The sequence below is a fragment of the Myotis yumanensis genome, unplaced genomic scaffold (genome assembly GCF_028538775.1).
Source record: "Myotis yumanensis isolate MYYU_CA2020_CCGP unplaced genomic scaffold, mMyoYum1.0.hap1 SCAF_2, whole genome shotgun sequence".
Lineage (NCBI taxonomy): Eukaryota > Metazoa > Chordata > Mammalia > Chiroptera > Vespertilionidae > Myotis > Myotis yumanensis.
In genome coordinates, this window is record NW_027223753.1 from 24,719,557 (window position 1) to 24,741,985 (window position 22,429).

The following is a 22,429-nucleotide window of genomic DNA, read 5'->3' on the forward strand; positions in this document are numbered from 1 at the left end:
GGGACTGAGTAACTGGGGGAGAACTTTTCAATCAACATATATTTTGTATAAAGCAACAAGCACACCACCTGGCACACAGCACTTGGCTTAGCCCGTCCCCTGTACATGGAATGCCCTCAGTCCTCTCCTAGCCCCAGGTAAGATGAGCCTCAAGCCCAACTGAGGTGTCACTATGAAGTCTTCTCACCAGTGAGCTATCGCCTCTCTTCTCCCACAGCATTCTGTTTTTACCTCCGACACAACACTTTATTGTATTACAATTTAAATCTCTTCCACTCAGTCTTGTCCCTGGATCATCAGCATCAACATTACCTGGAACCTCGTTAGAAATCCAGAATCTAGAACCTCACCCCAGAACTACAGAATCAGAATCTAAATGTTAACAAGACACCAGGGACTTATATGCACATTAAAGCTTGAGAAACACTGATTTGGATCTTTCCCTGGTTGAGCTGTAAACCTTTCTCGGGCTCTTTTTCATCTCTGTCACTAAACACATCACAAGACCTGATCACTGACTCCGGGCTGGGGTTCCCCCGCCCCTGCAGCTATTCCAAGATCAGAGGAATGTGGCAAGTCAGTTGCCAGCATTGGTCATAAAACCCATCATTTTAGGAGTCGCACTATCCCCAGTTACAGGCAGTCCTCGGGTTACATCGGACTCCATGTACGTCGTTTCATGGTTATGTCGCCATCTCCCATTTATTTGTTTAAAAAAAAAAGTTCCATCATTTCTACGTATGTACATATGAACTTTATGTTTTTTATTATTTATTTACCACAAGTAAAGGTCAGGAATTATCTTTTAAATTTTTTTTACTGTTTCACTTCATTACTCACTTGGTGCTCCATGTGAGTGACGTAGGTGCTTATGTAGGTGGGTTCCGACGGCGACAAAATCGCGTTACATCGTGCCATAGGAGACGTAACTCAAGGACCTACTGTACTTACTCTCACATGGTAAGCAACGGAGGACAGCATTCAGAATCATTCATGCTGCACCACCTCCCCCTGGTGGTAGGCTCTGGGAATTGAAACTGGCTTGATAAGGAGCTACTAGTATATTGCTCTTGGAAAACAATTACTGTTTTCTATCAACATCACCCTTATTTCTTTAAATCATCAAAGTCACTTTCTCATTCTTCAAAGAATCAGGTACGGACACAAATACACCAAACCAGGACTTGGTGCCAACCAGGCTCAGAGCTTTGGATGATGCCAATGGCGATGTCACTCTCTCTGTCCTTCCTTCCTTACTGCTTCTGTGGCTGCTGCTTCTGTCCTGGGAGTTCTTCAGTGCCTCTCCTGCATCTCTCTGCCTCTACCCACTCCCCTGAGCCTTAGGAAAGAATGAGGTGTGGCCCAGGTACCCTCAGCCGTGACCTGGCAGGGAGAAGCCCCAACAATTCTCCCAAGAGCCCGTCCTTAGGCTGTAGGCCATTTTTCAAATAAGCCCGGTAACAATATCAATATTTCTTTTTTTTTTAATTTTTTAAATTTATTTTATTGATTTTTCACAGAGAGGAAGGGAGAGAAATAGAGAGTTAGAAACATCCATGAGATAGAAACATCGATCAGCTGCCTCCTGCACACCGCCTACTGGGGATGTGCCCGCAACCAAGGTACATGCCCTTGAACGGAATCGAACCTGGGACCCTTCAGTCCACAGACCGACGCTCTATCCACTGAGCCAAACCTGTCAGGGCAATTTCGATATTCTTTAAGAAACAGCAGAGTGCGGCACTGCTGGTCTTCAACTGTGTCCCTTTGATCTCCAGATAAGCACATGGCTTCCTCACTCTTCCAGGAAGGAAACATTCAGTAGGATGTCTGGAATAGGAAAGAGAACCTCTCCAGGTGGACAGCAGAGACAGGGGCACTGTGAGGGCACCTCTACAATCCTCCCAAGGAAGCGAGGCACGGGGACAAACGGAGGAGAGGGAGACATGAAGGAATAAGCCAACCAGTACCTGGTACCAAGTCTTGGTGTTCATCTTCCGAAATCCGGTCCCAGGCTGTGGGCAAAGCTTGGATTCCTGCCAAGTCTCCCCAATCGATTGAGGACAGGAGGTACTTTCTCTTCAGGTACCTTCCTGGAAGTTAAGGATTGCTCAGGAAGAAAAGGAAATATATTGAAGGAGGAAAATACCCCGGAGAGAGCTAGAGAGCGCACAGAAGTGAAAGTGCAGCTATCATGAAATTTCCCACTTGCAGGACTGGCCCACGCTACCAAGCTTCACAGGCACCTCTTCACTCATGTGGCTCTACGCTCAGGGACAGAGGAGTGGAACACTGCCCTGCAGTCCAGGACCTCGCCACGGGGTGCAAACACCAGAGAGTGAGGAGAAAGAATCTAAGTGACATATGAGGTAAAAGTCAGAGGAGTGCCGAGGATGAATCATCCAGTTTAGAGGACACCAGGAAGATTCCAGCTGGCAGGAAAAGCACACGCAAAGGCACGATAGTGGGGTCGTCTGGGATGGACTCAGGGACAAGTAAACCTTCCAGTGTGGCTGGCATGGAACTGTGTCCAGTAGGAGAAAAGGTGGTTGAGCCAGAACACAAAGAGCATTGCAGCCCAGCGTGGGGATTCTGCATTCTGCCCGCCTCCCAACAGAAGCTACTAAAAACTCCTGTACAAGCAATAGGATCAGAACTCGACCTCCTGAAGAAATGTGGGGTGAGGTCACTCATTGGGGATGGCTTACAGGGAAAGAAGCTAGAGACAGAAGCAAGAGGCTGCATGTGATTAAAAGTCCAAGTGAGAGGTAAGAAACCATGGAAGAGGCAATGCGGATAGAGAAACAATATATAAAACACACCAGGGAAACAGATGAAAAGGATTTGACAGGTGGCTGTGTAAACATGCTCAGAGCAGTACCCGGCACATAGTAAGTGCTCAGTAATGTTAGCTGCAGCTGCAGCTCCTACTCCCCATGCTGCTGCTGCAATTAAAAAAGAAAACAGAGGGAAAGGGGGAAGATACTGCTTAAGTCTTCAGAGTGGGTGATTATACACGGTTGAGTCTACAACTAAAGGAAAAGGAAATAGAATGTGAGGGCTAGATAGAGGAGTTCCATTCTAAACCTGAGTGTGCAGGTCCATAAGCAATGCCATTGGAGGCATCTAAAGCAAGCTTGGATCTGGGAGTTATTCAAATGAAGGTAGACATTGAAGCCAGTGGATCAAGTGAGAATCAAGAGAAAAAGGCCATCCAACTAAATGACCTTTCCGCTTCTACACTTGCCCCACACCATCCCAAGTCTTCCTCAGAACAAAGCCAGGGTGGTTTTGTTAAAAACAGGTTTGCTTATGTAAAAACCTTCACATAGCTTTCCATCTCATTCAAAGTGAAAGCCAAAATCCTGTCAGAGACCTCAAGGCCCTGCAAGATCCAGCCCCACTCCTGCTAGGCTTCCCCTCTTTACTCTGCTCTCACCACACTGGCTTCCTTGCCATTTCCTGAACATTCAGGCACGCTCTCACTTCAGGGCCTCTGCACTGATGGCTTCTCTCAGATGTCACTTTCTCAGTGAGGCCTGCCCTGCCCACCCTATTTAAAAATCACAACCTCACCCTCACCCCTCACTTTCTCTGCTTTATTTCTCTCTATAGCACTTATCACCATCTGACAATCTATATGTTTTCCTTTTTAACGTCCAGAAACTAGAAAAATGCCTGGCAGGTAGTAGCTACTCAATAAATGAGTTGAAATAATTGTAGGAAGAACCCAAGTTCAGGAACCAAAGAGAACGGACCCATACTATACAATGTTGTAATCCTGTGATAAATGAAATTAAAAGACTTCCTGGGCCCTGGCTGGTTTGGCTCAGTGGATAGAGCATCAGCCTGCAGACCGAAGAGTCCCGGGTTCAATTCCGGTCAAAGGCACGTACCTCTGTTGCAGGCTCCTCCCCAGCCCAGGCCCTGGTTGGGGCTTATGCAGGAGGCAACCAATTGATGTGTTTCTCTCACATCGGTATTTCTGTCTTTCCCTGTCTCTAAAAATCAACGGGGGAAAATAAATAAATAAATAAATAAACAAACAAACAAATAAATAAAAATCAATGAAAAATTAACCTCGGGTAAGGATTAAAAAGAAAGAAAGAAAAAAAGACTTCCTGCAACAGCCCTGGATACTATTTGAAATGTGTGCAAAGGATACGAACTTTGATAATGTCTCTCAATATCTTGCAGCCATTCCAACATGTCAGCCACAGAGGGGCTCACCGCCGAAGCCTGCAGGACAGCGTCAATGCCGATTGCGTCTGCATGCTGCTCATAGATCTGAAGCACTTGTCCCACGTGGCTGCTGACAGTGTCACGCACCTTGAGGAGGGCAGCTCTGGGGGAAAGGGTCTAGTATTAGGCATTATCATGAAAAAGGCAGAAGACAGAGTTCCTCGCCGTTGGCACAGACATTTTGGACCACATGATTCTTTGTGGTGGAGCTGCCCTGTGCCCTGTAGGATGCTTAGCATCATCCCTGGCCTCTACCCACTGGACGGCAGGACCAAACCATGCTCCCACGCTCTCCAAGCTGTGACAATCAATAATGTCTCCAGGTATTGCCAAATGTCCCAATAAAAAACTGCCTCCAAATGACACCCACTTGTGAAGGAGATTGGTGACGGTGCCTTGGAGGTAGGGGTGGCTCAAGAATTAAGAATTTACTTAAAGACAGAGAAGATACATAAGTTACATGGCTCTCAGAGAAAGTAATGACCTAGGGGCCTGTCTGAGGCTGCCATAAAGCTGTAAAGAAAAGCAACTGCTCACACTTGAATGTGAAAAGGGAGTAAGAGGCAACTGAAGCAACAAACCAGTACTATCCATATGTCACGCAGCCCCATCCTAGTAAATTCTTGAATGGTGAAAGTTTAGGCTTGCAGTGCACACAGACTAATGTGGACTTAGGAAAGTTTCTTTTTCTCTCTCATATAAAGCTAGTCTGTTTTGCTCACTGCACATTCTAAATACCTAGAACACTGAGACTGTTCATAGAACAAGCACTTGTTGAAGAATAAAAAGGGTTATTGTGAAGATTAAATGCAATAATGCACATAAATGCTGAGAGAAGTTCCCGGCTTGTGGTAAATATTGTTATTACTCCATTGGTGACTCCAATGGGCCCAGCCACCAAGGCAATGTTTACAACTTCCCAAGGGGCAAGGCGTTCCTTAGCTTGGAGTTGTGGCTTTCAAAAAAGTTTGACCATGACCCATAATCTTAATGTATACTTAAAACAACAGCCTGATATCCACATGCACATATGCAAACAATTGAAATAAAAATTTCATTCTTGCCGAAACCGGTTTGGCTCAGTGGGTAAAGCGTCGGCCTGCGGACTGAAGGGTCCCGGGTTCGATTCCGGTCAAGGGCATGTACCTGGGTTGTGGGCACATCCCCAGGAGGCGGTGTGCAGGAGGCAGCTGATCTATGTTTCTCTCTCATCGATGTTTCTAACTCTCTATCTCTCTCCCTTCCTCTCTGAAAAAAATCAATAAAATATTTTTTTTTTTTTAATTCATTCTCTTAGAATAGACCATGACATAATATTTAGCTGACTACCTCTTCTACTCAACAAAGGAATTAAACCCTGTTCATTGTTGTACCGGATTTAATTTACATTTATTAAGCACCAGTGGGATGCCAAGAACTTTGTGTATTAATAAATGTATTTTGTACAAATGAATACAAAGAAGGTGCCCATTTTCGACAGTTTCATATTAGTCTATGGCAGTGGTTCGCAACCTGTGGGTCGCGACCCCTTTGGGGGTCGAACGACCCTTTCACAGGGGTCGCCTAAGACCACCGGAAAACACATATATAATTACATATTGTTTTTGTGATTAATCACTATACTTTAATTATGTTCAATTTGTAACAATGAAATTGGGGGTCACCACAACATGAAGAACTGTATAAAAGGGCCGCGGCATTAGGAAGGTTGAGAACCACTGGTCTATGGCATATACTCCATACACTACTAGACCCATCTTCTGTTCTGGTCAAGGAAAGGCCACATGCGCCGTGCCCTGTCTTTTCTCTACCCCCATAACCTATAGCTGAGGTAGCGTCTAACATTAGGCATAATAAGGGCTGACAGTTGGTGCAGAGACACCAATGTGCAGCAGAACGAAGTAGGGGTTCAGGCACACTTGGGTGAGAACCCCAGCTTTGCTATTTACCAGCTGTAAGACCAGAGGCCATCTGTTTGAGCCTCAGTTTTCTCACCTGCAAAATGGGATTAAATGAGGTTAAGGCACAGAGAGGCTGAGAAGATTTTATGCAGTCATGTATGTAACACCCTCAGCTCTGACACCCTCCGAGTTCACAACATACAACTGACCCTTAAGCAATATGGGCTCTCACCGTGCAGGTCTACTTATATGGGGATTTTTTTTTTCAATTGACCAGCACAGCTCCCACCTGCACTGTTCAAGGGCTAACTCTGCAGCGGGAATCCATGGATGGGGAGGGCCAACGGTAGTGGAGATTTTCCATGGCGCTGGAGGTCACCCCTAACACCAAGCGTTGTTCTAGGGTCCACCGCAGTCCCTCGCTGCTTTTTACCAAAGAAAACTACAGAAGGGAGCTAAGAAGCGTTCTCCACTGCTTCTCTATTTTACTTTTCAAACTTCTCCTAAGTCCACCGCGGCCACACCTGGCCGCTGACCAGGGAAATAAATGCCAGAAGATGGTTTTCTGACCGAGGGCCCCCGCAGCAGAGAACAAGCAGGCAAGGCTGCGGCACCTCCAAGGCCAAGCTCTCGGTAAGGAAGGGAGCACCTTCCCCGCGGAGCCCAGCGACCTACGGCACACCCGGTCCCAACATCCCCCCGCCACGAGCTCGGAGGAGCCTCCTCCCTTACAGCCGCTCTCCGAGCTGGTCCAGGACCGCGTCTCCCGCCTCCAGCTGCTTGCGCCTCAGCCGCTCCTGCAAACCCGGGAAGGCCCGCAGCGCCGGCACGTCCTCAAAGCGCAGGTTCTGCGCCGCCTGCAGCTGCTCCGCCAGGTTGCCGAGGGAGGCCAGGAGCGGCGGGCAGTCGCTCAGGCTGCTCCGCCACAGGCGCTGCTGCTCCTCCACCACAGGAAAGCACTTCTTCAGGGCCGCCTGCACCGCCAGCAAAGGCCCGTCCTGAGTCATCTGTTGCGGGGGGAAAAAACAGCATTCGGGTCCCAAGTCGGTAGGGGAAGTACCAGCTCAGGGGTGGGAGTATTTCCGTCCTCAGGTGAGTTTCCGGTAGGGCCCAACCCCGGCCGCCCCAGCGCCACACCTGTTGTGCTTCCGGAATCTCGTCTCTTGCCCTTCGGTCGGCCTGTCGCTTCAGCGACCGTCCAATTCTGAGGACCCACCGAAGCCGCTGGCCTACGGCTGCAGTTCCTCTGTGCAGGGTCCGCTAAGCAGTTAAGTCGCGAAAATGTCGTAATGCCGCAATGCTTTCTGGGGACTGTAGTCCTACGCGTGAGCCGGCGGCCGACACGGAGCTTCTTTGTGATTGGGTGTCGTGGACCCGCCTTCTAAGACGGCGACTTCTCATTCGTCAGCCTGTGGCAGTTTGAATTTCGTGACGGCGGTCGCAAGTCTTGGTAGCCCCAGAGCAGCTCCCCTGCTGCTTGAGCGGCGAGGTTTCCCCTTGTTTTGGGATCCGCAGGTACGTTCCTCCCGACTGCTTTACGCTCAGGCCCCGAAGGTCAGCCCCCTCCACGAACCCTTTCGGGCGCGCGTCCCCCCTCTCCCGCGCCTTCGCGGCCCCCCACTTTCCCTACCCAGCCTCCGCCTCTAACCCCTTGGGGCTCGGTTCCCCGCTCCCCGCAGCCGCCACTGAGGCGCCATGGCCCCGGCTAGGAAGGGCAGCCGTCGGGTGACCAAGACCAACTTGTTACGGGACCGGAAGCTCGCCTCCTTTCTTAAGGACTTCGACCGTGAAGGTAAGGGCCGAGCCCGGGTCGTCGCGGCTACGGGGCGATCGCGGGGTGCTGGCGGATGGGCCGCGGGCAGCACGGGTTCCAGGCTCCCTTCACCCACCGGGGACCCCGGTTCTGTCGACTTTGTTCAATCGCAGTGCAAATACGATCCAAGCAAATTCTGTCAGACGGGCTGAACATCCTCAAGGAGATGGATAACTTGTACAACATCGAGATCCTGCGGCTCCCCAAGGCGCTGCGCGAGATGAACTGCCTCGACTACTTCGGTAAGCGCCGCGGAGGGTCCCCGGCTCCGCCCTGGAGCCCGCTGCGCACCCACCAACCTTCCCCTAGTTAGGTCCTCCGAGATCACGGCAGGAAGCAGGTGTGCCCCGCCGGTGGCTCCGAGGTTCAAGCGTCAGCCTGTGCACGGGGGTGGGACCAATCCATGTCTCTCTCTTACATCAGTGTTTCTTTCTCTCTCCTCCGCCTCCTTCCTTCCCTTCCACTCTCTCTAAAAATCAATGGAAAAAATATCCTGGGATGAGGATTTAAAAAAAGAAAAAGCCGCAGATTTAATGCATCCTCTCACTCCTCATCTCATTTCCCTGCTTTTTTTTGGTTTTAATCTCCTTAGCACTTACCATCATCTACCCCTGCAGGTAGTCAAATGTTTTCTCTAAAAGACCATATAATATCTTAAGGCCTTCTGGGCCAGAGGGTTATTATTTATTTTTTAAATATATTTTATTGACTTTTTACATAGAGAAAGGGAGAGGGATAGAAAGTTAGAAACATCGATCAGCTGCCTCCTGCACACCCCCTACTGGGGATGTGCCTGCAACCAAGGTACATGCCCTTGACCGGAATCGAACCTGGGACCTTTCAGTCTGCAGGCCGACACTCTGTCTACTGAGCCAAACCGGTTAGGGCCAGAGGGTTATTATTAATTACCCAGTATGTAGCCTCCTCCTGAGATAGAAATGCATGGTTTCCTTGGATAGTAGACATTTAATGACCCTTTTGGCTCGCCCTTTTATTTATTAATCCATTTGTTTGCACATTTCTACAAATATTCATTGAACATGTATCAATCAGTCCCAATGAAGCGATGTCGAATTAAAGCTATGTTTTTCAAGGACTCGCTGTCTTAACTAATTTTACCCTCATAAAAGATGTGTTATTAAAATTACCCCTATTTTATAGATGACAAGATTAAGGCACAGAAAGATTGGTTGCTTTGCTCAAGCTCTCATGAGCTGGTTAGTGGCAGAGTTTATTTGAATGTGGGCATATTCTGGTCCCAAAGCCTGTCATACAGGATACCGTGAGAGTTTCCAGCAGGAAGACCTAACCTGACTTTTTATTCTACATCTAACCTTGCACAGACCTCTTCATTCAACACACATTAACTACATACCTACTGTGTGGCACATTTTGCCAGAAACTATGGATATTATCTGTGTCCTCAAGGAATTCAGTTCAAGACCCAGGGGCTGGAGAGAAAAGACTTAAACTGCTTTGAGTGGTTGTTGGGTAGGGTGAGGATGAACAACTAACACAGCACTTAGCAGCCATCTGCTGTCATAGACAAATAAGCAGAGTTTTGGGTTTGAGCTCAGTTTCCGAGGATGAGTTAGAAATTTGTTGGGTGCAGAGGAATATTTTGGGCACAGGAAATAATAAATACCAGGGCACTGAGTCTCAGAAAACAGTGGCACATTTGGGAACTCACAGGAACTTTTTAGTTTGGTAGAACATAGACCAGGTCATGAGGGGGACAAGTCAAGCTTGGAGAAAGATTAGACTAGATTATGAAGGTCCTCGAGTTATTGGAGCAAGGGCTTAGTCTGGTCCCATTTTAGAAAGATAACTCAGCATGGGAAGATGATTTATGATTAAACTGATAGTAACTGAACAAAATGTTCTTTTTCAAGCCCTTGGAGGAAACAAGCAGGCCCTGGAGGAGGCAGCAACGGTAAGTGACTTGACCTGTTTGGGAACTGTAAGTTGGGTCTGTTCACAAATCCAACCAATGGATGCTTACTATGGAAGAGGTTCCATAAGGGTTTTTATCTGTACATATGTACCTATGATAAAGTTTAATTTATAAGTTAGGCACAGTAAGAGGTTAATAATACAATAGAACAATTATAACAATATACTTTGATAATAAAGTATGTGAATGTGGTCTCTCTCAAAATAGCTTATGGTACTATACCACCTTTTCACTTAACGAAGCACTTTCCAGTTCTTTTTGGCATATCCAGAATTGCCCGCATCACTACTCTTATGCTTGGGGACGATGGGTACTGAAGGACTAATGGGTAGATAGCATATACACAGCATAGAAACGCTGGATAAAGGGATGATTCATGGCCTAGGACACAGCTGGATGATGCAAGATTTCATCACCTACTCAGAACAGCATGCAATTCAGAACTTGTGGGTTATTTCTGGAATTTTCCATTTAATATTTTGCAGGTTGACTGCAAGTTAACTGAAATTGCAGAAAGTGAAACCGTGGAATCCTTACAGTGAAAGGATTACTGTGCTATGATTTATACAGTGGAAGGATTCAAAGCAGATCAGCAAAGGGAAAGATGCATGGGGCAAAGTCCAGAGGAAACCAGGTTCAAGCTCCCAAGAGTCCTCTCCCAGTGGAGACACACAGGACACACTTAATTCAGCACCTTACCTAGCAGGAAAGCTCCTTAGCGACTTAATGGGCAGGGTTTTATTAGGAGCGGTCACATCTTCTGCCTAGCAATACCAAAATTCCAGACTTGCAGAAGGAAAGCAGGTATTCAGCATAAACCATGTTGTTTGCACAAATCTTAGGCACAGGGAGCCTCTCTTATCAGGGAATAGTGGGAACCCTGAAGTCCAAGTTCTAGTGCCATCCACTGGCCAACCATGTGAACATGGATATCAGTCTTAGGCTTGTTAACTCTTCTGCATGTTAGGTAATGATGGCCTGCCACCGATGATACCTTCATAACATGCCAGCTGGTTATAGAGATGGCAGAAAGTTGGCCAGCACTTTCCATTCCATCAACCATCAGACATCACTAATCTACTACAGCACTGTTTCTTGCTAAGCCTGGACAGCCTCAGAATCTTCTCTGAGTGCTCCATGAAGTCCCTACCAACCCAGAGATGAAACCTTGTCACTCATAGTGAGATGGCAGCTATTCTGATAGTGACACATGCCCTACAAGGAAAAGCCTATGAATCATGCCTGCTCTTGACTAGTCTCATAGGTAGTCACCAGTGGGAAGAAGTTTAATTAAAAGGGCGACTGGAAGCCTTTTTGAAGAGCCCAAGATCACAGTGGAAAACCTAGACTTAAAAAGAGGAAAATGAGAAGTCGGACACAGCACCAGGTGTTATAGAATGTGGATCATTTTGAACTTGTATTGGTGGCTGATGGAATGTAAACAATTATAACCACTTCGGAAAATGATTTGGCATAATGTCAAGTCTGAACATTTGTGTACCCTATAGCCCTGTAATGCCCTATCCCCAAGTATATAGCCAAGAGCAAACTTGGACATAAATGTATGACAGTTCAAAGTAGCAGTGTTCATGATAGCAAAAGACTGTGGGCAGAGATTAGACAAATCCACCATGATAGAGTCACAGTGGGATATATAAAAAGAGATTAACTACAAATAATGGTCAGAAACAAACTAAACGATATTTAAGCACAGATACATTAGTGAAAATACATATATACACACATACTCTTTCAAGCAAATGGAATGGTAGTGGTTATATCTGGAGAAAGACACAGAAGACTGGTCAACTTTGGAGGAAAGACGAGGAAATGGAACAGGGAAGAATAGATAACTAGCAGCAAGTTATTGTTGATGTTTTGGGTCCTGGGTGGTATGGTAGGTTTATGGGAGTCTGTTGTGTTATAATTAACATAATCTTTCAGATATATTAAGTGATATGCTTTAAAAAGATTGTTTGCGTTTAAAAATATTGTTCCTCGTATTTGATGGACTATGCCTAGTGTTTTCTGGCTGTTCTTATCACAGGCTGACCTGGATATCACAGAAATAAACAAGCTAACAGCAAAAGCTATTCAGACACCCCTGAAATCTACCAGAAGTGAGTACTTTTCAAAATCCCTTCTTGAACTGAGAGAGCTGAGGTGGTTGGCTGGCTGCATAGGGAGGCCTCGCTGATGGAGCCTCTTTCCTCTCGTGTCTGATCCTCAGTCTTGTGAATAAAAAATAAAATGTGATTTGGGAGCTGCATTCAGTTAATTATATGCAAGAATGATACTAACCAAACTCTCCAGACTGATGTATGAGTGACGTGAAAGGATAAAAACAAAAGTTGTGCTGGAAACCAAACATGCTGTGTGCTTCCCCTGGGTTGGAGAGGCTAGCAAGCTTTACAGAAGTGTTACAGGACGGGGCCATACCAGCTGCAGCTCTCCCTGATCAGAGGGTTGAGAGAGAACTGTAAAAGGACTAACTTTCTCAGCACGTTAGTTTCATGTTACTAGATGCAGTGACCCACACGTGTAAATGGCTCTCACAAATACGCCCCACGCTGGAAACACTGACCAAATAAAAATAACAAAAACCTTGTTCTTAATGGAGCACACATTCCAGGTCTCGTGATAGCCCTGTAAAGTGACCACTCCCTTTTATAGCTGAGAAACCGAGGCGCTACCATGAAGCCATGTGACCAAGTTAATGGTGGGGCCAGGCCTCAAGCTCACGGCTGTCCGATTACACGGTCTACACTTTTTTTTTTTAATCCTCACCCGAGGATATCTTTCCATTGATTTTTAGAGTGGAAGAGAGGGAAAAACAGAGAAATATTGATGTGAGAGAAACACATTGATTGGTTGCCTCCTTCAACCGAGGTACGTGCCCTTAACTGGAATTGAACCCAGGACCCTTTGGGTCCACAGGCCAACACTCTATCCACTAAGCCAAACCAGCTAGGGCGCTTTTTTTTTTTTTTTTTTAATATGTTTTTATTGATTTGCGAGAAAGAGGAAGGGAGATGGAGAGATAGAAACATCATAGATTACCTGCCTCCTGCATGTCCCTTACTGGGGATAGAGCCCCCAACCCAGGCCTGTGCTCTGACAGGGAATCGAACCATGACCTCTTGGTTCCTGGGTCGATGCTCAACCACTGAGCCACACCTGCTGGGCAGTTTACACTCTTATTAGAATGCTGGGCTGACCATCCAGGGCATTATATGGGGTTTCTTAACCACTCCAGTTAGTTTCCTTTGTCTACTAGTAAACCGTCTTTTTTAAAAAATTATATTGGGTCTATTTGCTTACAGCCTAAGATTGCTTTATTTTTTTCCTATAAGAAATGTGAATGTATGAAAGTTTATTCTCATGAGAAATATTGTTAAACTGTTTCTTGTAGCACGAAAGGTAATGAATGAAATGAAAGTGGAAGAAGAAGAAGATGAAGAAGAAGAAGAAAATAAAAATAAGAAACTTAAAACTGCCAAAGTAAGTAGGTACTCAGAATTTTGTATTTCCCCGTCTGTGGGCTGACAGGTGGGGAAATACAAAAATACTTAAAGTACAGTGTTGTCTCCCAGAGTTCACAGTTCAGTAGAGAAGATCCCAGTTAAATAGCTGATAACAAACACGATCATAGAAGTATGTACAGAGTGTGTAAGCATAGAGAGGAAGCTATTAAGGCTTACCTATTCTCTTAGGACACAACCAGGGCTTTAAGGTGAATGAGATTTCATTAGCTGGAAAAGAAAGGGAAGGGAATTCCCAGAGGAGGTCTGAGAGTGCCCATGTAAGGAACAGGAAGCAGTTTGAAATGGCTGGGATATAAGTTGTGAAGGCAGTTTGGGTAGAGTAGGGGCCAGGTAATGAATGGCCTTGTGCGCCAGGTTTGGAAGTTCAGCTTCACCGGGTAGGAAGTGGTGAGTGACATCACCAGACCTGAATATCAGAATAGTATTCAGGATAAATGGGAGAGGGCAAAACAGGAGAGAAGGAAACCAGTAGGGAGGCTATTGTACCTCTTGGATGAGCCTCTGACCCTATCAAAAGAGCTGGTGTTGAGATAAGATTTAAAAGGGAGAATGGGCAAGATTGGTGGAGGGAGGGACGGAAACCAGAGGCGACCAAATGGTTTCCAGCTTAGGCAGCTGCCATCTGGTGGCACGTGGGACACAGGAGGAAGCGTGGTGCCGGGTTTGGGGACAGTTCACATGTTAGTTGTTTGACATGCTGAGCATGTAACACTTTTCCGGGACATGTAGCCTAGACAGCAATTTCAGCCTGGATGGAGCTCAGGGAGGAGGAGGAGATTGAGAGTCACACTGGCTCCCAGGTCTTCAGGTGGTCGTCCCAGTGAGGGAGTCGGTGCTGTGCAGGGAGAGCGAGGAGAAGGAGGTGAGAGAGAGAAACTTGTGAGACATGCTGCAGAGAGATGGCACAGAAGCAGGGAGGGGAGGGAGGAGGGATCGTCAGAAGATAGGGAGTGGCTCTTGTCAGGTATCTCCGAGGACACAGGAGGCGTGAGGACTGCTATATTGGGCACCTGGGATGCACCTTTTCAGTGGCACTTTATGTGGGGGGTGGGGGGAGGGGCGTGGAGTGCGTGACCAGCCAGCCTGCAATCAGTTCAAAAGACGTTTAACCTTAATTTTGGCAAAATCCTCTCTTTTGGAAACCAAGCCAGGTTTAAGGCCTTAGTGCAGTGATGGCGAACCTATGACACGCGTGTCAGAGGTGACACGCGAACTCATTTTTTTGGTTGATTTTTCTTTGTTAAATGGCATTTAAATATATAAAATAAATATCAAAAATATAAATCTTTGTTTTACTATGGTTGCAAAGATCAAAAAGTTTCTATATGTGACACGGCACTAGAGTTAAGTAAGGGTTTTTCAAAATGCTGACACGCCGAGCTCAAAAGGTTCGCCATCACTGCCTTAGTTGATCAGTTATGTTCTGAGTTACTTACATCTGTGAGGTAGACCTTCATATGGTCAATATTAGGTTTCTTTTCCAGAGCTGGTTCCCCTGCCCCTTTGCAGGAAAAGCTGTTTGTAACCTCATTTTCATTTGATTGTGACTTCAGGTCAAAAGGTGCCCTCCATCCAGGAAAAGAATGCAGTCCATACAAGGAAAAGGCAAAAGCAAAAGGTAATGGGTTTTCCCAGTTCAGCTGTGTGGTGCTGGTTTTATTGGAGCGCCACATTCATTATGGCTGAACTAGGGGCCAGAGGGCTTTTGTGGCTCCTGTTCTTGTAGAGCTTAAAGTCATCAAATCCTTGAGTATCTGAACTGAGGGGCTTCTAGAAATGATCTGAATTAATACCTCCTCCAGTTCTGCCCACATTCTCTATGCTGCCCACATTTTTCAGTGCAAACAGGGAGAATGAGGCCCAGTAACACGTGGTAAGCATTGCAGATTATTGTGTTTAGTTGCCTGACAGTCCGTGTGCAGTTACACCATAGTCGGTCACAAAGCAGCTGTCACTTACCAATGGGTAGTTTCTTCAAATGTCCTCCTGGTCCTGCTAAATAAAGAATCACTATGGGGCCCAGCCACCATGGCTCAGTGGTTGAGTGTCGATCTATGAACCAGGAGGTCACGCTGCGATTCCCAGTCAGGGCACATGCCAAGGTTGTGGGCTCGATCCCCAGTGTGGGGCGAGCAGGGGGGCAGCCGATTATTGATGTTTTTATCTCTCTCTCCCTTTCCCTTCCTCTCTGAAATAGATAAAAATATATTTTTTAAAAAAAATAAGAATCACCATGGGCCTAACCTGATTCTGCTGGACCCCACTAAACTATTTGGGAGTGGGGGCTGCATCTTACACAAGCTGGGGAAAGTAGTGATGGGGGTGCCTGAAGGAGTGGACTCCTCAGTCCTTCCTCAGCAGTGGTAACTCCTGGCAAGAGGACCAGAACCCAGCTTGGGCGGGGGGCGGGCGGGGGGGGGGGCCGGGCTGCAGCTGTTGAGGGGCTGTCTCCTTCCTCTTACTCCGTTAGCTTGATTGAGGAGTTAGATTCTGCACGTTGACTGCTTGGGTCCAAAGTTGTGGCTCTCCTAATTGGCTGTGTGATCTTGGACAAGTTATTTGAAAAGAAGTTTCTGTATCTCTAAATGAGGATAATAGTGGTGCTTCTCATAGGGTTGTTGGGAGAATAACACGAGTTTATGTAGGCGCTCAGGACAGTATCCGACGAAGTCAGTGCTCCAAGTGTTACCTATCCTACCCCTGCTGTCATTGGACCTGAGTTGTGCACCTAATTGTATTTCTTACCTGTAGGTCAAGCAGTTATAACACTGTTACCCCAGCTGTGGGCCGAATGGAACTGTCCCTGGTAAAACCAACTCCAGGCCTGACACCCAGATTTGACTCAAGGTGAGTACTGAGAGCCGGGCTTGGATTTGGGTGGGAGCCAGTATTTAATGTCAGAAAAGAACATTGTTTAAGAAAATAACTCCTGACTCCTTGGCCTGAGCCCTCAGAAGAGGGTGATCAGCTGAGCTTCCTGGTGGTGTTTGCCTCTCCCTTGAGTGCAGGTTCATCTGTTTCAGCAACAAAACGATTACTCTCTTTATCTGATGAGATCTTTGTCTCTGATGATAGGAGGCTCTAGTGAGTTTGGTCTCTTCTGAGTCTAATCAAAAGGTTTTGGGGTTTTTTAATGGGTAGGCATTCTCCTATACCCTTGGGAGAAATTGACATCCTCTTTTAGGAGACCAGTATAAACAAGGATGTTCTTGCAGCATAATTTATCCCTTCCCTAGGGCTGGTTAAACAGGAAATTCGATATAGACATTTAAAAAGAAGTAGATCTGCCGAAACCGGTTTGGCTCAGTGGATAGAGCGTCGGCCTGCAGACTGAAGGGTCCCGGGTTCGATTCCGGTCAGGGGCATGTACCTTGGTTGCGGGCACATCCCCAGTAGGGGGTGTGCAAGAGGCAGCTGATCGATGTTCCTCTTTCATCGATGTTTCTAACTCTCTATTCCTCTCCCTTCCTCTCTGTAAAAAATCAATAAAATATATATTTAAAAAAAAAAAAAAAAAAAAAGTAGATCTGTATGTTCTGATGTGTGTAGGGGGCGGGGTGGAGGGGGCAGCTTCAGGATTAGGAGCATCTCCAAGCAGTTGGAACACAGTGTGTCCTAGATCAGCGGTCACCAACCTTTCGGACCTCGCAGACCACTGGTTGGCGACCGCAGTCCTAGATGGTCCATCTGCTTTTACATACATAGAAAGTGTCTGGAAGGGTGCATAGGAACTGAGAGTGGTTATCCCTGGGGTGGGGGGAGGAGGAAGACTTATCTTCGCTTTTAATTCCCATCTTCTTTAGCTTTGTTTTTCACATGAGCATATAGCAAAGGACACTTGAGGGAAAATAATAGCCACATTGTAACTGTCTTGAGAAAGTTAGAATTTGGGAATTAATATAATGATGTAATTTCTGAATCCTCCTCCTTGGACCCTGGAAAATTCCTCTTGATAGAAACACTTAGCTACTCTTGGAAGTACATTAACCATAGTTTATTTCTGGGTGGATGGATGACTGGCATTTGAATGGAGCTCTGGACCTAAAATTGACATGGATAAGAATTGACTTGCTAGATGTATGTTTGATCATTACAATCTCCCTTCTCCAGCTGTGTTTAGTCATTACTGCTTGGAAAGATTCCCCCCTAATTTAAAACTCGCCTTCTTAGAAATGTGTGATTTGAAAAGTGCAGATTGAGGCCAGGTGGGCTTTGTTTTTTGTTTTTCTTTTTTATTTAATCCTCACCCGAGAGTATTTTTCCATTGATTTTCAGAGAGAGTGGAAGAGAGAGGGAAAGGCAGAGAGAAATACGTATCAGTGTGAGAGAAACACATTGATTGGTTGCCTCCTGCATGAGCCCATCTGGGCCTGGGCCAGGAAGGAGCCTGCAACCGAGATTCGCGCCCTTGACCGGAATCGAACCCGGGACCCTTCCATCCACAGGCTGACGCTCTATCCACTGAGCCAAACGGGCTAGGGCAAGGCCAGGTGGGCTTTGGAAGGGCTCAGCGCCTGGTGTCACGCAGTCTGCCAAGCCGTCTTTACAGAGATTTCTCCCACTTTCTAGGGTCTTCAAGACCCCAGGCCTGCGAACTCCAGCAGCCAGAGAGCGGATCTACAATGTCTCAGTGAACGGCAGCCCTCTAGCCGACAGCAAAGAGATTTTCCTCACTGTGCCAGTGGGAGGCGGAGAGGTAAGTGTTTCAGTCAGGGATGCCTGGCCACCGTGTGTGTCTTAGTCAGCATGTCTTTCCCTGGTCTGTCACCTACTTCCCTCCCCCAAAGTCCTTTTAGTTGCATGGATCCTGATCTCCACACTTGTGTAAGACTCAGAACCCAGTTTCCTCTCCCAGAATAGGGGCCCAGACTGGGAAGATCCTTGCCCAGCTCTGGGTTTTATTGTTCATCCGCTAATATTTGGGCACCCGTCTGTAGCAGATCCAAGATGCAGAAGACATTCCCGCCCTGGAGAAGCAGTTCAGTAGTCGCACAGGTTAACAGTTAATGACCCTGTCGCCATGTGATGCGTGCAGTAATGGAGATACAGTGCGTCGTCTAGGAAGGGGAGCACGAGCTGTCTCTTCCACTTTGTGTAACTCCCAGGGCTTCTGAAGCAGGCAGAGCCCCGTTTCTCCGGGCTGAGTAGAGCAAGTTGTTGACCTCACCTCCTGGAAGGAAAGGTGTGGTCTGCAGGGCATTTCTAAGCTGATGAGGAGGCCCTGGTACCTGGTGATCCGGCAGCTGGCCCAATGATGAGCACTGATGTCACTGCCTACCTTGCCTCATCCCCCCACCAAGGGCCGGACACGAAGGGGGCACACTGGGCTGCTGGATGGAGGTTCCCACCCTGAAGGACATGCAGTGTAACCCACTCTCCCCTCCACACAGAGCATGCGATTACTGGCCAGTGACTTGAAGAGGGTCGATATTGCACAACTGGATCCAGAGGCCTTGGGGAACATTAAGCAGCTGTCCGTAAGTCTCACACTCGTCTCCACACCTGAGCTGCCTCCAGTAGCTTTCTTGGTTAGCTTTCCTTGGATTGTCTTTCAGGTCCAGGCTAACCCTTTGTACTTACAGCCTTCTTTCCCCCAATGGATTTTGACTGATGTCATGCTTACCTGGTAGCAATTCTGTCCCTAAATTGATGTTGCATTTAGGTCCATCCAGAGTGCCTGCCACAGAAGTTCCTTAACAGAATCAAAATTCTGCCTCATTCAGGCAGTTGGTGCCTATATGTTAGGGCACAGTTGACCTCCAGAACTCAGACTTACGGCAATTCAGGAAAGAGGGTGGGGATGGGGGAGGGGGGGTCTTATTACAGAGAATCCACAGAATCAAAGAAAGCGCTGAGCAGCCAGGCCTCGGAGTGATGGGACCATCAGCAGCTGGAGGTGACGGAGCTCCACTCTGGTGCACCAGCTCCTTCAGCTCCTCTTGTCTCTGGGGCCCCATGCACGTCTTCCTTCCTCACCACCCCCCACAGCAGATGACTTCCTCCACAAGGCCCTTGGTTCTGTCCTCAGTGTTGGTTTGTAGGTGATCTTGGGTAGCCACACTTTCAACTCTAACTATTGCTTCATTTCCCAACACTTGTCTTCGTAAGTGCTCAAGAGGAAGAAGGTAATTGGCTCAGCTTTGGTCACATGGGCCTCCCTGGTCCAGTCAGCTTGGTCTTGGCTAGTGGGTGGGAGCACTTAGTGCAAACATGGCTGCCATAGCCCCACCTTCCTGAGGCGCTAAGGAAGGGGTCAAGGTGGGCTGCTTTCTCAAACATACTATTGCACATAGGCCCAGTGCTGAGATCACACAGCCAGCCACCCAGATCTGGTGACATTCATCAGCTACTGGACCTACAGCCGTACTCTTCCCAAGTTATACTTTCTCTGTCTCATGTGAGATGTTATTTTGCTCCTTTGTTCAGATGAGAAACGTAGAATCAGAAAGGTGAATTCGTTTGTGAAACAGAATGGAGGGCTGAGATTCCCTCAGACACATGCAGTGCTACCTGAGTAGAATCAGTGGTTCTCAACCTTCCTAGTGCCGCAACCCTTTAATACAGTTCCTCATGTTGTGGTGACCCCCAACCATAAAATTATTTTCATTGCTACTTCATAACTGTAATTTTGCTACTGTTATGAATGGTAATGTAAATATCTGATATGGAGGGTGTATTTTCATTGTTCGCGACCCACAGGTTGAGAACCGCTGCAAGTGGTCCCTGGACAAGCATGCCCAGTGCCATCCTCTCTAAACGACCTGTCTCCTTTTCTTTATAGAGCCGTCTTGCCCAAATCTGCAGCAGCATACGGACTCACAAATGAGGCTGCTATTCCAGGAAGCCAAACTTGACAGGATGGATCTTCAGTGGGCATTTCTGGGACCTTCTTCCCTTCAAGCTTATTGTCTATTTGAGTGTGATCTAGAGCAGGAAGTGGTGTTCTCTTGGAGAATTCGGGACATGGGGAGACACTGTTCCCTCATCTGTTAGGCAAAGTTTTACTATTCACACCTTCCAAAGACACTGCCCGCTGCATCCATGCAATCAAAACTTCCTGTCCTCCTCCCTGCTGAGTTCTTCCTGCTCTCAGAGCTGCCGCTTTCCGCCTCCTGGGACTCAGCGTCCCCTTTGCCCTGCCCTGACTCCAGTGGAGGTGGCATGGAAGGACCTCACTCATGTTCTTGGGCAGACTGTCTACTCATCCTCGCCTGAGAACCCTGTGCATCTGGTGTTTCCACTCTGTATGCTTGAGGCTGGGAGTTTGGGCTCAGAGAATCGAGTTCTGGGCCATGAGAGGGCAGATCCAGAGCGCTGGGAGGAACTGTACAAATGGGGCCAGGACAGCGAGTCAGGACCTGTCCCAGCAGTGACCACAGCAGAACACACCGCCCCTCCCAGGCCCATCCCCTCCTCCTGTGGAATCTCACCTACTGTGCCAGTGGTTTTCAGGCTGACTTATGGAATGGTGTTTTGTATTTATCTCGACCGAAGACCAAAAATTGGTGTGAAGGCAGTTTCCATGTCTTCCTCCTCTACCTCTCCAGCTAGTGGGGATTTGGGTAAGGGAATCGGAGGGCTGAGATTAGTCTGGGATTTTATGTGACAGACACAGAGGAGCTCTCTAAGCTCTCCGTGGCCCTGTGGTCCCTGCCAGGTCTGTAGACTGCAGAGAGCGCTTCTCTTACTGGCTTCATTGAGGGAGCAGGTGTAACTGGCCTGGTCACCTCATTCCACATTTGGCCTGTGCCCTGGGCTGGACTAGTTCCTTAGCACTGAAATCCCTGTGTGCCAGCCAGTGCCTCTGCCCCAAAGAATCATGGGATGTGGTCCAAGAATATGGGAACAGTTCCCACCCCAGGCTTGGGGGCCACTGTTTTCTCATGTGTGTCTCTTTGCTGTACTTTGTATTTTGCGACATGACCATCCTAGTAACCCAGTCCTGTCTAAGTTGTATTCGAGTTGTTTTATGCTCCCTTTCCAGAGACTTTTTGTACATATTGTTTTCCTGAGTAATGGTATCTCTAATCTGACTTCTAAGAGCTCCTGAAAGGTACCTGTTTTCAATAAACTGTGTGTTTGTTATTAATGTGCACCTGCCTGTCATTTCCAAGCTGTGCTCCCCCGACTGGAGGCAGTTTGGAGCTGCAGCTCTCAGGTGGGGCCTTTGAACAGCTACTTACTCAGAAGGTGAAAACCTTTACTCCAGGCAGAATCTCTGGTACCTGAAGAGGAGCCCTCACCCCCAGATCCAGGACATGGGGAACCTACCCCAAGATGTTTTTCTCCAACACGTTCACTCCATGAGCTAGAAATGTACACTGGGGAGGATAAAGTCTATCGCTTGTTTGCCTGTGTAGTCTTGTCGTCCAGGACAAAGAAGGGTGTGCATAGGTAATCAGTTGAGTGGGCTCCTCACTTCCCAGAGTTTTTTACATTGAAAATGATCAGCGTGGAACTAAATCTGTGTCATTGCTGAGCTCAGTCATCTGACATGGATAGTTTATGGTGAAGGACCTTGTCAGTGACAGCGTATGGAATAATGGTTACTTCTTCCAAGTAATCCTGTCCCCAGAGATTCCTACCTTTCCCATCATTCTCTGGTACAGTGTTAGGAAGAGCTCGACATCGAGGAAACACAGGATCCAACATGCTTGACCCAGAGCCAGGCTCACCCAATTTCACTCCATGTGCACCACTGCCTCAATGAACCCAATTGTGGCAAGTGTGTAGTATGTAGCAAGTGCCTAATGCATCACATGATGCAATCTGAGCAGACTTGGAATAAAGGGCTGACTTGGAACGTAATGCGTTCTTCATCCCAGGATTTAAAGCATGGCCTGAATTATCAAAGGGCTGGAATGTTGCAAAGAAAATTTTAATCTTACTAGTGGGCCTGACCGATGTGGCCCAGTGGATGAGTGTCAATCTATGAATCAGGAGGTCACGGTTCGGTTTCCAGTTGGTTGGGGCA

The 22,429-nt window shown here is 47.3% G+C and overlaps 2 protein-coding genes across 3 annotated transcripts; one reads left to right on the forward strand and one right to left on the reverse strand.

Annotated features, from left to right (window-relative positions):
• Positions 1 to 698: 698 nt before the first annotated feature.
• On the reverse strand, positions 699 to 7,397 carry AIRIM (AFG2 interacting ribosome maturation factor). 2 transcript variants are annotated; one of them, XM_070404755.1, is made up of 5 exons: positions 7,281 to 7,397; positions 6,876 to 7,150; positions 4,166 to 4,345; positions 1,971 to 2,093; positions 699 to 1,830 (listed from the first exon to the last, which is right to left on the reverse strand). In XM_070404755.1, exons 2-4 carry the CDS (start codon positions 7,148 to 7,150, stop codon positions 1,991 to 1,993), a joined length of 558 nt encoding a protein of 185 aa, XP_070260856.1. In that variant the 5' UTR covers positions 7,281 to 7,397; the 3' UTR covers positions 699 to 1,830; positions 1,971 to 1,990. The 2 variants fall into 2 exon arrangements, with proteins under 2 accessions (XP_070260856.1, XP_070260855.1); XM_070404754.1 differs by having other exon boundaries at positions 702 to 1,830; positions 1,971 to 2,089.
• Positions 7,398 to 7,542: 145 nt separating this feature from the next.
• Positions 7,543 to 21,544, forward strand: CDCA8 (cell division cycle associated 8). The gene is made up of 11 exons (XM_070403254.1): positions 7,543 to 7,658; positions 7,823 to 7,935; positions 8,070 to 8,198; positions 9,849 to 9,889; positions 11,958 to 12,030; positions 13,323 to 13,411; positions 15,009 to 15,073; positions 16,207 to 16,302; positions 18,025 to 18,151; positions 18,846 to 18,932; positions 20,237 to 21,544. Exons 2-11 carry the CDS (start codon positions 7,839 to 7,841, stop codon positions 20,279 to 20,281), a joined length of 849 nt encoding a protein of 282 aa, XP_070259355.1. The 5' UTR covers positions 7,543 to 7,658; positions 7,823 to 7,838; the 3' UTR covers positions 20,282 to 21,544.
• The last annotated feature ends 885 nt before the right edge of the window (positions 21,545 to 22,429 follow it).